This window comes from Rhinopithecus bieti, unplaced genomic scaffold (genome assembly GCF_001698545.2).
Source record: "Rhinopithecus bieti isolate Rb0 unplaced genomic scaffold, ASM169854v2 scaffold_11655, whole genome shotgun sequence".
In the NCBI taxonomy this organism is placed as follows: Eukaryota; Metazoa; Chordata; class Mammalia; order Primates; family Cercopithecidae; genus Rhinopithecus; species Rhinopithecus bieti.
In genome coordinates this window covers 213,925-227,196 of record NW_016806861.1, presented here as the reverse complement: position 1 = coordinate 227,196, position 13,272 = coordinate 213,925, and the positions used below count along the sequence as shown (strand labels likewise).

The following is a 13,272-nucleotide window of genomic DNA, read 5'->3' as shown; positions in this document are numbered from 1 at the left end:
CATATAGGTGAGAGACTGAAAGCTGCATTCTTTTGAGTTTCTGGTAAGTCTTTCCAAAGAAGGCAATCAGAATTTGCATCTATCTCTGTGAGCAAAGGGATGACTTAAATAGAATGGGAGGCAGATTTGCCTGAGTGGTTCCCAGCTTGAAACGGCCCAAGATATTTTCCTTTCACATAAGCTAAAGCAGACTCACGCTGGTAATCCCAGCACTTTGGGAGGCTGAGGCGGGTGGATCATGAAGTCAGGTGTTCAAGACCAGCCTGGTCAAGATAGTGAAACCCCATCTCTACTAAAAATACAAAAATTAGCCAGGCACGGTGGCAGGTGCCTGTAATCCCAGTCACTCGAGGGGCTGAGGCAGCAGAATCGCTTGAACACAGGGGAAGGAGGTTGCGGTGAGCAGAGATCACGCCACTGCACTCCAGGCTGGGTGACAGAGTGAGACTCTGTTTCAAAAAAAAAAAAAAAAAAAAGCAGACCACATAGCTGGAATTTCCAGACTAACTTATATAAAGACAACAGAGCTCATTCTTAAATGGAAAGTATCATACTGCTTCTAAAGCAGCACCCCCCCTTTTTTTTTTATATAATAGCATTTTTTCCTCACTGTTTTATTTTGAATTAATAATTGCTTCACCAGATCAGGCTGATCTGAAGTGAGCTGACAGAATTTGAATCCTCTAAGAAAACTGAATTGCTAGCCCAAAAATATGCATGAAATCTTAATAATGTCAGCTAACAAGGGAGGTATTCAGGGCCCCAGAAGCCATAGCAGGTGATTTTCTTATTCAGGAGCCTCAGTGGATCAGGTGGGGAGTGGCAAGGTCAGAATCTTGAGGAAAAGGAGAAGTTTGGCAAGAACATGGAGACCAATATTCTGTATGACTAGAGAAGCTATTTTAAAAATGTTCCTACTTTTGCCATTTTATCTGTTTCTATCCTCGTATCCTTAAATGTGAAAAGAATTTTACGGTAAAGGTCAGATAGCTAAGGTATTTTCCTTCTACAGTTTTTTTTTCAAAATACATGGACTACTTTAGTGGGTTGCAATCATGAAGCCATAGAATGTCTACAGATGTCATAGTAAGTCATATTGAAAGAGAATGTTAAAAGGTTTTTAGGAGGAAATAGGTAATTTGGGGGCTTTTTAAAGCCCTAATAAGTGGTGGAGAAAGCAAAACGGAGAAGTACCTGAATATGAGGTTTGTCAGGAGTTCAAGACCCCTGAACACACAGCCTTTTAAAGAGGAAAAGTTGTTAGGTCTGTACCCATTAAATAATAGCTCCTCATCCCCTCCAATCCCCAGCTGCTGATAATCTCTATCCAACTTGATGTCTCTGAATTTGTTTCTTCTAGGTACCTTATATAAGTGGAATAATACAATAGTCATCCTTTTTGTGTCTGGCTTATTTCACGTAGCATAATGTCTTCAAGGTCCATTCATGTTGTAGCATGAATCAGAATGAAATACTACTTTTTAAGTTGTAATTTCAAGTTCTAGTCCAACTGTTTGTGATCACGTCAGGACATTTCGCACATCTTGTCTTGAAACAATTTTCCCATCACTCTGTCCTTGCTGCCTCCTAAGCATTCTTTAGGCCTCAGCTTGGCAGTCATTTCTTTAAAGAGACCTTCCTGGAACCAACAAGTTAAGTTGAGTCATACTGTTATACTTTCCTATTGTATAATTCTTGTTCAGAACTTTCATTTATTTATGCAACTATTTTTTGCCCTTCTTTCCCAGAGTCTGCTATTTAAAGACAGGTATTCCAGTTGCTATTATATTTCTAGTGGCTAATAAAATGTTTGGAACTTAGTGGGTTTGAAGAATGATTGTTATTTTATGCCACAGGTTCTTTATACTTTTTTATTGACTGTTTCATAGCAGAACAATATCTCTAAAAATAGTGAGCACAGTCAGAACACTTAGGTTCCTTAATTCTCGGCTCTGATGTCAGCTTACTATGCAACCTTAGGAAATTATTTAAATGCTCTGGTATCAGTGTCCTCCTGTGCAAAATGAACAAACTGAGTGCTTTTCAAGGCCCCTTTAAGAGAACATTAGGTTTACATTTTGTAAATAATTTGTAACAGAAAAATCTAATATATATTAGTCTTATTGTCATTGCACATATGGTAACCTTTAAGATCATTTTTCAGTAATTCTGTTTGTCTGATGAAAGTGAGCTAATTTACATAAATATAATAAAAATACCAATGTTTAAAATCTTTATTTGACTAACCATTGATTCATCTCTACCTTTTCTTTGTGCAATAGCCTGATTCCATATAAGTTGATGCATGATTGGAAGGAACTATTTTTTAATGCAAAACCCATATATGAACAAGCCTCTGTTAAGACACTACCTGCTAACCCCTCAAGAGAACAACTTATAGAACTGGAGAAAAGGGACTTGCTAGATACCAATGATTATGAAGAATATAAGGTACCTACTGATATGAAATAATTAGAATGCTACATAATAAATCCTTTGTCTTTAACATTAATTTTGTGATATTCCTTATTTCATTTCTACTAATAAAAACAGGCATGTTTTGTTTGCATTTTCCCTTGTTTTAATTTGTATATTTGTGCTACTTTTTAGCTGCTTAAACTATACATAAGCTATTATCTATTGTTAGTAGTAATCTTAGGGGAGTGGTCTGGAAAAACATCAAGCATAGTAATTGTCTAAGTAGACAGATTTCAGAATTTTTTAAATGCTTTAATTTATTTATTAGCATTTTTCTTTCTATGGGCTGTCTACTTTGGCTTCAAAAACCATTGTTAAAATCTATTTCTTTTGTAATCGATCTAAATAATAGATTTTTTTACAGGCAAAATGAAAGAGGAGGAGGTCTGGGTTTTATGAATAGCATAGATTCAAACAATCTTTTCTTCAAAGATTGAAATAAAAAGTATCAGGTGCCAACTGTGATTTTTAGAAGAACTATTGTAAACCCTTTGAGATTAGACAGACTACAGCTACATTATTGAAATTGCCAACTACTAACTGTGCAACCTTAGGTGACCAGTTCCTTAAGGGCTAATAGATTTCCATTTTTCAATTTATGGAAAGGGAATACTACTATACCTACTTCATTTAAAATAACATGAGTTAAATACAGCTGAGTGCACTTCATGTTGGATCCATATAATACATATCCATTTCTTTCCTCACCATCCTACTCTCCCCATCCCACTCCATCTCACCCTTAGAAGTAAAGGTGTAACACTCATAGCTTTTGGATAGAAGTTTTGAGTGGATCAACATCAATGGAATGAGGAGTGAAGCTTTTAATAGAAAATTACAAAATGAGTCCCAGAAGTTCAGTAAGTGCAACATGAAAAAAATCTATGGAAAGATGATTTGACCTAATTACTCACTGATAGTAAATACTCAACAAAGATTTGTGGAACAAAGAGTGAATAAAATGAATAAATTACAATGAACAAAGAAAAGTGCAAAATAACACTAATAAGTAAATATTACAAGAAGATAACCTTGTGGTTAAAAGATAAGGAAATAATATGAGATTATGAGAAATTAAATGTACACTATATTTTAATTAAATGAATCTATATTTGTAGCACTAAGAGAATTATTATTAAGGATTGATTAGAACCTTAAAAGATATATGTGGATGTTTGTTTTGTATGGTTGTAAAATATACTAAACCTATTACATCCACTTAAAGTATAATGCCATGTAATAAAATGCTTTGACAGTATCAAACTGTGTTAAAGTATTTCTTTCCATTGTAAATTAAAAGTCATTTTATTTGACAGACTTTACTCGTTCATTGAATGTTTATTTCTAAATTACTTCTTAAACAGCTCAATCTCTATTCTTGTTGCTCTTACAAATCAGGAGACCTAGTAGGCTGCAACTTAGCAAAGATTTTTGTCTCTCTAGCTATTTTCCTTGTATGAGAAATGGTTACCACAGGAACATGCTTGTCTTACCCACATCCTGAATCAGATGATGCATTTTTTTTGCAGGAAATTGTAAACTTTTGTTAGGAGTTTGTGATCATCTAGCAATGCACTTTATTTTGTGTATTGACTTTGCTGTTTTTCTGGAAATGAAAATTACCTTAGGATTTATAATATGTTTTCACAAGCTCTCTTTGATATCATAATGGAAAATATGCCATATACAGGTTTTAGGATGTACTATAAACTATTATACTGTCATTCTTTATTTTTAGACCGTTGGTCTCTTCAAGAACTTGTCCTAAATGTTCCTACATACAAGTAAAAAATAAATGTTTCAACTTGTAAAATATATTATCTGGCTTAAATAGTCTATCACAAGACGCAGAGGGGCAGTGCATCCTGGCTTATCTAAAAGAAACAGTGGTCCACATTTGTCATTATTAAATTTGTTTAGGAGTTTTAATGCAAATATATTACTCAGAAATTAATACATTTGCTTGAACATAACAATGTTCATTATAATGTTATTGAACATTATTTATAATGAACATTATATATAACATTTAAATTATGTTGAATGTTATTCAATAATGATATTCAATAATGTTCAATAACATTATAATGAACATTATGTTCAAGCAAATGTATTATTCATAAACTAATCTTCAAAAAGTTTATATTCTTAGCATACTTAATTGATGTCCATACCCTCTACCTTTAAAGAACTGACAGTTCCCAGTTTTGAGTCTGTGCTTTTAAAAGCCTATGTTCTGTTAGAATAAGCTATTATGCTTAAACTTTTTAAATATTGTACCTAGAAATTGCAATTAAAACAGATGTTTGCTTATGTACATGTCATATGTAGCTGCCAAAAATTTGACACTTGTTTCTTAACGTTATTTCCTAAATCATCACACTCTGTTTATATGAGAATGACTGAATATGAGGGAGCTCTAGCCCAGTGGCTAGAAATAACATTTCTCTCTCCCAGGAAAGAGGCAAGAACAGCATCATGGAGCAGCCAGACCTCTCTGGGGTTCCTAGGCAACTACCGCAGCATAACAACATTGAGTTATTTGGTAGAGAGTGAGGCAGGGCCCTGAAAGCCGAATGGACCATAGATAGCAGGCTAAGCCAGGAGGCCCGGTTCCTCTGGTGCAGCTGGCAGCACAGCCCCACACAGCAGCCAGTGGTTCTCAATCATGCAGTGGACGCCTGCCGGTGAACCTCAAATTCCCCCTAATGCAAATTCTTTCAATGGGTCTTACTAGCAAATGAGTTGCAATTCACAGCATTTCACTTTTATATAAGCTGCTTACTAGCGATTACTAGTTGAATGAGTTTAAGAGTTACTAAAATTTAATGTTCATAAACTAAAATTAGCTCATGGCTATGGTTTCCTCAAGATTTGGATTTTTCTAAGTCCCTGCCACAAAGCACTTAACCATTTTCAGAGCTCTACTGTGCATGCCCACAACCAAGTGATAGTTGGAATTTCTATAATTTGGAGGAAGGATATTTCATTTCCAGGACATCATCCATGTTGTCTTAAGTTGTTCATGATTTTTAATTGCTGCTATTTTTTGCCTTTAATGGCAAATTACTGTTTAAGTTCATGATCGGGTGAGCTTGTTGTGGTTATGGGGTTAACCCTACAGTGTGTGTTATAATGTACATTTTTATTAACATTATTTTTGGCCTATGATTTTCCATCAACTAGACTTTAAGATGTGGTTGTATATATTATGTTTTAACATCTGTACGCCTGTCACTACAGCACATGTATGGATACCTATCCCCAAATTTTTTTACAATAACATTTATTTCCACCAGGTCTTTTTCCACCAAAGAATAGAAATATGGGACTAAATGGGCCATGGAGTTCTGTTGTTTTCCTGTCTCATCTGAATTGTTTGGCCCAAAGACATCCCTGGATCATTGACCCAAGAACAGAGAGAGATTTTAGTAGATGAATGTTAAGGGCATGTGAATCGATAACTTTTTTACATTTAAAACATATACATTGCATTGATCAGCTCAGACTGCTATAATAATACACCATAGATTGGGTGGTTTAAACAACAGGAATTGATTTTTCATAGTTCTGGAGACTGAGAAGCCCAAGATTAAGGTGTTAGCCAGTTTGGCTCCCCAGTGAGAGCTTTCTTCCTGGCTCACAGAAGACTGCCTTCCTGCTGTGTTCTCACAGGGCAGAAAGAGAGGGAGTGAGCTCTTGTCTCTTTTCTTCTTATAAGGAAACTAATCTCATCATGGGAGCCCCGCCCTCATGACCTCATCTAAACCTCATTGCATTCCACAGGCCTAGCCTCCAAGTACCATCACATTGGAGGTTAGGGCTTCAACATATGGATTTGGGGGAGACACAAACATTCAGCCCATAATATATGCATTATTCAGGATACTTACAAAATGTCGCAATATGGAAACTTACTAATAAAGTATAGGAACTTTTAATTTCACATGAAGTTGCTTGTTTTATGGCCTCTTCTGTTTCTTGCCAAGAAGTCTTAAATTTTCTTGTCTTTTGACTATGAAGATGCTTCTATTGATGAACCTGAGCATTAATTCTATTTTAATTAGTCATTTTAATATAAATATATATAATTGCATTGTGTAGTACTGGAGGGCCCTGAAAAATATGATGGTTTCATCTTTTATTTTCAGATATGGAGGAATACAGCTGACCTCTAAGTGGACAGAGTAAGCACTTGCTTATATGATGAAGGCTGAGATATTCTCTAAGGCTATTCTATTGTAAAAATTCTGCCTGTCATTGCACTCAATGCCTCATAATATCAGTCCTTTGAATTAAGACACCAGTACTTCCTAAAATACAAACATTTCTCAAGATAGGCAATAAGAATCATGATCAGCCTCCAAAATAGAAAGGAGCTGGGAAGGAAGTTTGATGTTGAAAGGAATATTCTCATATCATTCTAGTTTACTTTTTAAGAATGTGCCATTTCATACCTACATTTTCTTTTCTCCATTTGTTTACAGTTTTACTTCTAACTCCCCAGATTCCTTCACTAATGGTAAGGCTATCTAAATGGCTTTTTTAGACTAAGCCTCATTGTATCTTGGTTGGGTAGGATACTTTCTTTTTTTCTTTTTTTTTTTTTTGAGACAGAGTCTCACCCTGTCACCCAGGCTGGAGTGCAGTGGCGCAATCTTGGCTCACTGCAAGCTCTGCCTCCCAGGTTCATGCCATCCTGCCTCAGCCTTCCCAGTAGCTGGGACTACAGGCGCCCGCCACCACGCCCAGCTAATTTTTTGTATTTTTAGTAGAGATAGGGTTTCACCATGTTAGCCAGGCTTCTTATCTGTAGTAATCAAACACACTGATTCTAACTTACAGAGCAGAGCATCAGTGTATTGGTTTTCAAAGAGGGCTCTAGTTGCCCTAGGTCCATGGTTGCCAAGAAACAAGGCTATTTTCTAATGGTTGTAGGCCAAGGATTTCACAGGGCTTGATAGAGGTCTGGGACGTGTGTCTATGGAATAGGAGAAATAGAAGATGAACTTGGGTCATGTGAAGGGTATTTGGCTTCAAATTATTAACACTGGAGATAAAGTAAGTTCATTTGAAGACCATGGTAGAAATAGTTGAATTAAGATATCAAGTTCAAGACATTAGACTAGAATTGAGAAATGGTTTCCAAATGTTGGTAGCCAGATAGAAGTGGAATGGGATGTGAGAAGGACAAAGCCAAAGAGAGGAGTCCTGGATGACTGACGTGAATAAGATCAGAGTGATTGTCCACCACTCATTTTTATTTGTTCTTGATCACATAGAGAGAAGCCAACCCTCTTCCAAGCTGCCTCCTCTGTGGGACCAGGGAAACAGAAGGTGGTCAGGGCTTTTCTGGGCTTTCTTCACAGAGTTTTGGGTTTGTTCTCTACCTACTTTGGCTACTACAAGAGCCAGCTTCTATGCATCAAGCCCACTTTCTCTTCAATCAATTCCTTGGAATTACCAGCTAGGATTGTAGAGTGGCTATAAACTTTTAAATGTTAAAACTATAGGCTGGATGCGGGAGCTCACACCTGTAATCCCAGCACTTTGGGAGGCCAAGGCAGGCAGATCACTTGAGATCAGGAGTTCAAGGCCAAACTGGCCAACATGGTGAAACCCTGTCTCTCCTAAAAATACAAAAATTAGCTGGGCATTTTGGTGGGCACCTGTAATTCCAGCTACTTGGGAGGCTAAGGAACAAGAATCCCTTGAACCCGGGAGTCGGAGGTTGCAATGAGCCAAAATCGTGCCACTGCACTCCCGCCTGGGTGACAGAGCAAGACTCTGTCTCAAAAGAAAAAAAAAATTTTAAAGCAATGTCTTAACAGATAAATATAGGAAGGACACAATGGGATTTGTAATCTTGAAAACTTGAATGGATCCAAGAAAGTGTTTAATTTTTAATTTGGCTCAGATGTGTAGGACTGAGAACCATAAACTCTCCCACCTAAAAGACCCCCAATGCCACCACTCCTGTCCATTGTCAGGAATTGTCAGCCATATTTGGTACAGCGGGCCTATAGTAGTCTTTGACACATTGGTCGGTGTCACCTCTAAGCTTTTTGGGGGTGGCTTATACCTCTTTGAGGTATTAATCTTAGCAGTGAAATAAAGAGGGTGGTAATAGTCATTATAGAAGAGGGTATTCCATGTGAAAAAATACTGTGTGAATTTTGCAGTTACCAGATAGGCAGAACAAGTCATAATGCCTATGTATTTTGTGACACCAGAGAAATTCCAACCAAATCTATCTTTCTTACTATCCCTGGCTAGGTAATAGCAGTAGACAGGTGAATTCAGATGTAGATGCTTCTGGAAAAGTTTCTTTAAATAGTAAGACCATGGAAAGTACTATAAAAGTGATCCTGAGGTAGGCTGCCACTCCCTGATGAATAGAGCATAGTTTAAGCAGTTGGGGAATGACATTTACTGTTTTGATAAGGATAGCCACCACCACTAGAATTGTTTGGTGGCCCCAGAACAGGGAGAAATCTGATATGAAGTCCAGGGTAATTCAGTCTCAAGGTCACTTGGGGAGCAATACAGTGACCTTAGAGTCTTATTTTTTGTTTGTTTGTTTGACCTAGGCAATTGTGTTTTGAAAAGCACTGGGCTGCTGTAATTCTCAGTGTGCCACATTCAATGCCTTGGAAGGGCCATGGTGGCTTCCCAGGAATAGAGAATGGAACAAGGAGTAGGAACCTATCATTTTGGGGTGACTGAAGTACTTTTCCACTGATCTCCTGAGTGAGTCACTTCGAGCACAGCTAGAAATCAGAGTGCTAAGCAGAAGCCCCTACCCATTGTTTGCATCTGCTGACTGAATTTCAGCAGCACTGAAATGTAAGTTTTTAACAGAGAGGATCTCCCATAATGGCTTAGTGTCAGTTACCTATGGTAATCAGACCTGCAGTCAGCCCAGTGATTCTGGCTGCTTGATATATTATTAATTTGTAGCTCAGTGTTTCTAAAAAATAAACCTGTCACTGCTGAGCTTTCTGAGCTTCTGAATATGTGACAAGCTGGAGTGATTGGATTGCATCCTGAGGTGCCAGGCTCTCTCCAGTGTGGGTCTGCAGGCCTTGACAGTGACCACTGTCACACACTGAGTAACTGACTGTGGCCAATGTAAATTTCCCTCCAAAACCAAGCATAAGGTAGATGCAGTCTACTGCCCTTGGTCTTCTTTTGCAATAGGCTAAAATTAAAAATGCCTGTTTTCGTACCATTAGATTAGGGCAGACTGAGGAAGGCTACTCCTGCAACAGAAGTGACCAGATTACTGAGTGAAAGGCATTATTGAATCAGGTCAAATTCATTAGATTTCCTGATGATCCAGAATTAACCATGGTATGGATCCATAGGCAAGGCATTGGCCACCCACAGTCTGCTTCTAGCCAGAACACTGTTCAGCTCAGCATGGGGCTCCACATGGCAGATGAAGTTGAGCTAACCTCTGCCTTTCCCTTGATAGTGCAGACTCTGCATTTCCTGGCAATAGATATGACCTTCTCTCTAGAGGTGCACCCACCCTGCCAATGTCAGTGAAAGATAGACACCCCTGCCCACTGGCTCCTCTGGAATCTGAAGGCCAGAGTGTCTGGTAGAAAGATGTGTCCAGGTAGCTAACCATATGCTGACCTGACTGGAGGTCAAGTGACCTAACAAGGCTTCCAGGCTCACATAACAGGGTCAATTCATCTTCCAAAGTTGTTCTAAGTCCTTGAAACTGGGCCCCAACACAGAGCCCATTTCCTGGCAGCTCCTGGATAAAAAGACAGAATTCAGCTGCCCTTCAGCTAATCATCCTCTCTTCTCTCTGCCTTTTTATCTAAGGCAGTATGTGGCAGCATCAATCTTTTCCACTGTCACATGGCTATCAAATAGGTCCCATACAGTGTTCAAGAAACCCTGTGGGGATGCCAGATTACACAGCTGAACTCCCCTTAGGGAAGATAAATAACCACACTTTCTGCCTCTTCTAAGAAACCTGGTAAGTTATTATAAATGTTTAAGTCTGAATAAAATTCAGGCAGTTCTTCCAGATTTCCTCAGGGTTTGGGGGTAGTTGGAGGACAGAAAGTCCTGGAAGAGATGACAGCAGAGGCTCTAAAAGTCAAAGTGTTACCTTATTACTTTCCCATGGAGTATGGCTTCATTCTGAGTGCCATATTCCCCAGGCACAGTAACTGAAATATAGCCACTAGACTTTTCATTCTACCCTAGCAATAGGTATACTTCTGTAATATTTTATTCCCTGTGGTAGGAGACCAGGACAGACACAGCCGGAAGGTCAGCTAGGAGATACAGTGCCAGGGGTTTAATTCTTAGAACTGGAACCAAGACAGTCAAGATAATTTCCCTGATGTGGCCAGAAACAGGAAGAGACAGAGGTGGGATCAAGCCAAGTCCTTTGAGCATGCCAGTGATGGAAACTGAGATTGGGTGAGAACCAGACTAGAAAATGAAAACAAAGCTGGCAGGTTGGAAGCTAGGCAGAACTAGAACAGAACAGGACACACATTAAAGGCTTGGAAGCAAAGTGAGGAGGTTCTAGGCAATTGCCACAAATAGAGCTAGAACATCTGCAGCTTGTTTTTCTCATCTGCCAGTCATGTGGAACACAGCTGGCTCATACTAGTCTAGGAGACCCAAAGCAAATACCTAGTTAGGAATACAAAATTAACCAGGTCACAAACAGCTTCTGCCATAGAGCAGATTGTACCTACCCATTGACATGGGCTGTTCTTTCCCACTCCAGGACCCTGGACTCAGCCCAGCTTGGATCTTTAGGACCTGCCAGCTCCTGACTGTTTTAAACCTGACTTCTTTCCTGTCTAGTTTTCTGGCATCTTGCAGGCTGCTTATTTGAATTTCTGACCAGTTCTAATCTATTGCTACTATGTTCAAGTGTGACAGATCTCTTCCCAAACATGGATTCACTTGGAAAAACTATTTTCAACCATAGGATTTTTGGTAATGTGAATATAGTCAATGTTCTCAAGGGATTTATTTTACCCTAAATGATGTTACCCATTTGTTTTAGGTGATTTAGGGATATTTCTATTTAAAAAATTAAGACTTGTCCTCCATCTTTCCTCTGAGATAAAACATCAGAAAATTGAAATACTTTAATTTGTTTTATACCTAAAATGGCATTACAACACCTCTCTCCTCCCTGTTAAGTCTCTGGCATAGTTTGTTAGAAAGACCCAAATTAATGAATTGTTTTCATATATTGCATCTTAAATGAAATGCTTTTGCTGACAAAAAAAAAGAGACGCCTTAATTTAACAGAAATGCACACTTTAAATCATACTGCAGGTTTTTACTTCGGGAGATGCTTACTATATTAGCTAATTTCACGCGTGGTATGTGGATTTTTGCTAGTTTCTGTCTATGAGGATTATACTTTCTGATCTTGTCCCTAGTTTTGGGTTATGCCTATCTTATCTGGAGGCCTAAGTCATCTTTGTACTTAGTTAAAATCACTAAAATTGAATTTCAATTTAGTCACTCACTTATTCCGTTCACATATATTGAGCCTATAGTACTGATTGATTCATTCATTCAATAAATAGATATCTATTGAGTGTCTACTTCTACCAGCACTGTTTTAGGTGTTGAAGATATAAAGTTAAATAAGACAGAGATCCTTCCCTCCCAGTGTTCATAGTTTAGTAGGGATGAGAGAAAAACCATTCCAGAGAATGATGCTGTGTGGATAAGAGTAGGAGGTTATGGGACACATTGGAAGGGATGAAATTCAGTTGATTTGTGAAGTATGAGTAGGCATCAGTTGATTTTAAGGTATTAGCGCAAAACGGACCTAACCCTATGAGCTGTGAGCTTAGATTCTTCTATCTTTGTATTTTTTCCATGGCTTCATTAAATTTCAAGCCTGTAGACCAAACTAAGCTTATGAAGTGTGTTTGGGTGTCCTTAACTAAGAGTCACTTCCAGCATCCAGACTTTTTCAGTAATCTCTGAAGATATCAATCTTGGTTATTTCTAACAATCTTCCAACGGAAACATGTAGACTGTGCAACAATTTAAAATTTAAAATACTATAAATGGGCAATCGGCTTGTCCCTGGTTAAGATATTATTTTCTGCCCAAGGGTTTGGGCTTGAGTTAATAAATTACCTAACCTCTCACTCACTAATACTTTTTTTTTTTTTCTGGATACAATTTAACTATTAATTTGTCTATTTTCCAATAATCCTAAAATTTTATTGCATGTTGAATAATAATAATGTACCTGTTGATAAGAGTTTTTAGAGATTCACATGATAAAAAAATTTAAGAACAGCAATTGTACAAAATACAGTTTTCCAAAATACTAGAAAATAGGTAACCAATAACTAAAATCTAATAATACAAATAAAATCTAGCATATGAGTGAGCTGGTCTTTAAATTAATTATGACCAATTATGAGAAATTATACTGAGAATTATATTACTTTAAAAATATACTTTGACTCTCTAACTCTCTGAGTTGAGTCACTGTTAGTATAAAATTAAGAATTACGGCCAGGCACGATGGCTCAAGTCTGTAATCCCATCACTTTGGGAGGCCGAGGTGGGCGGATCACAAGGTCAGGAGATCGAGACCATCCTGACTAACACGGTGAAACCCTGTCTCTACTAAAATACAAAAAAAAAAAAAAAAAAAAACATAGCTGGGTGTGGTGGCAGGCACCTGTAGTCCCAGCTACTCAGAAGGCTCAGGCAGGAGAATGGTGTGAACCCGGGAGACGGAGCTTGCAGTGAACAGTGATTATGTCCTTG

The 13,272-nt window shown here is 37.9% G+C and overlaps 1 protein-coding gene across 1 annotated transcript in view; it reads left to right on the top strand.

The window, feature by feature from the left end:
- The window catches only part of SPEF2 (sperm flagellar and cilia associated 2), a 198,216-nt gene that overhangs the window by 57,926 nt on the left and 127,018 nt on the right, over positions 1-13,272 (top strand). The window contains exon 10 of the mRNA XM_017878302.1: positions 2,283-2,451. Coding sequence (XP_017733791.1) covers positions 2,283-2,451 — 169 coding nt within the window. The remainder of the gene's footprint in view (positions 1-2,282; positions 2,452-13,272) is intronic.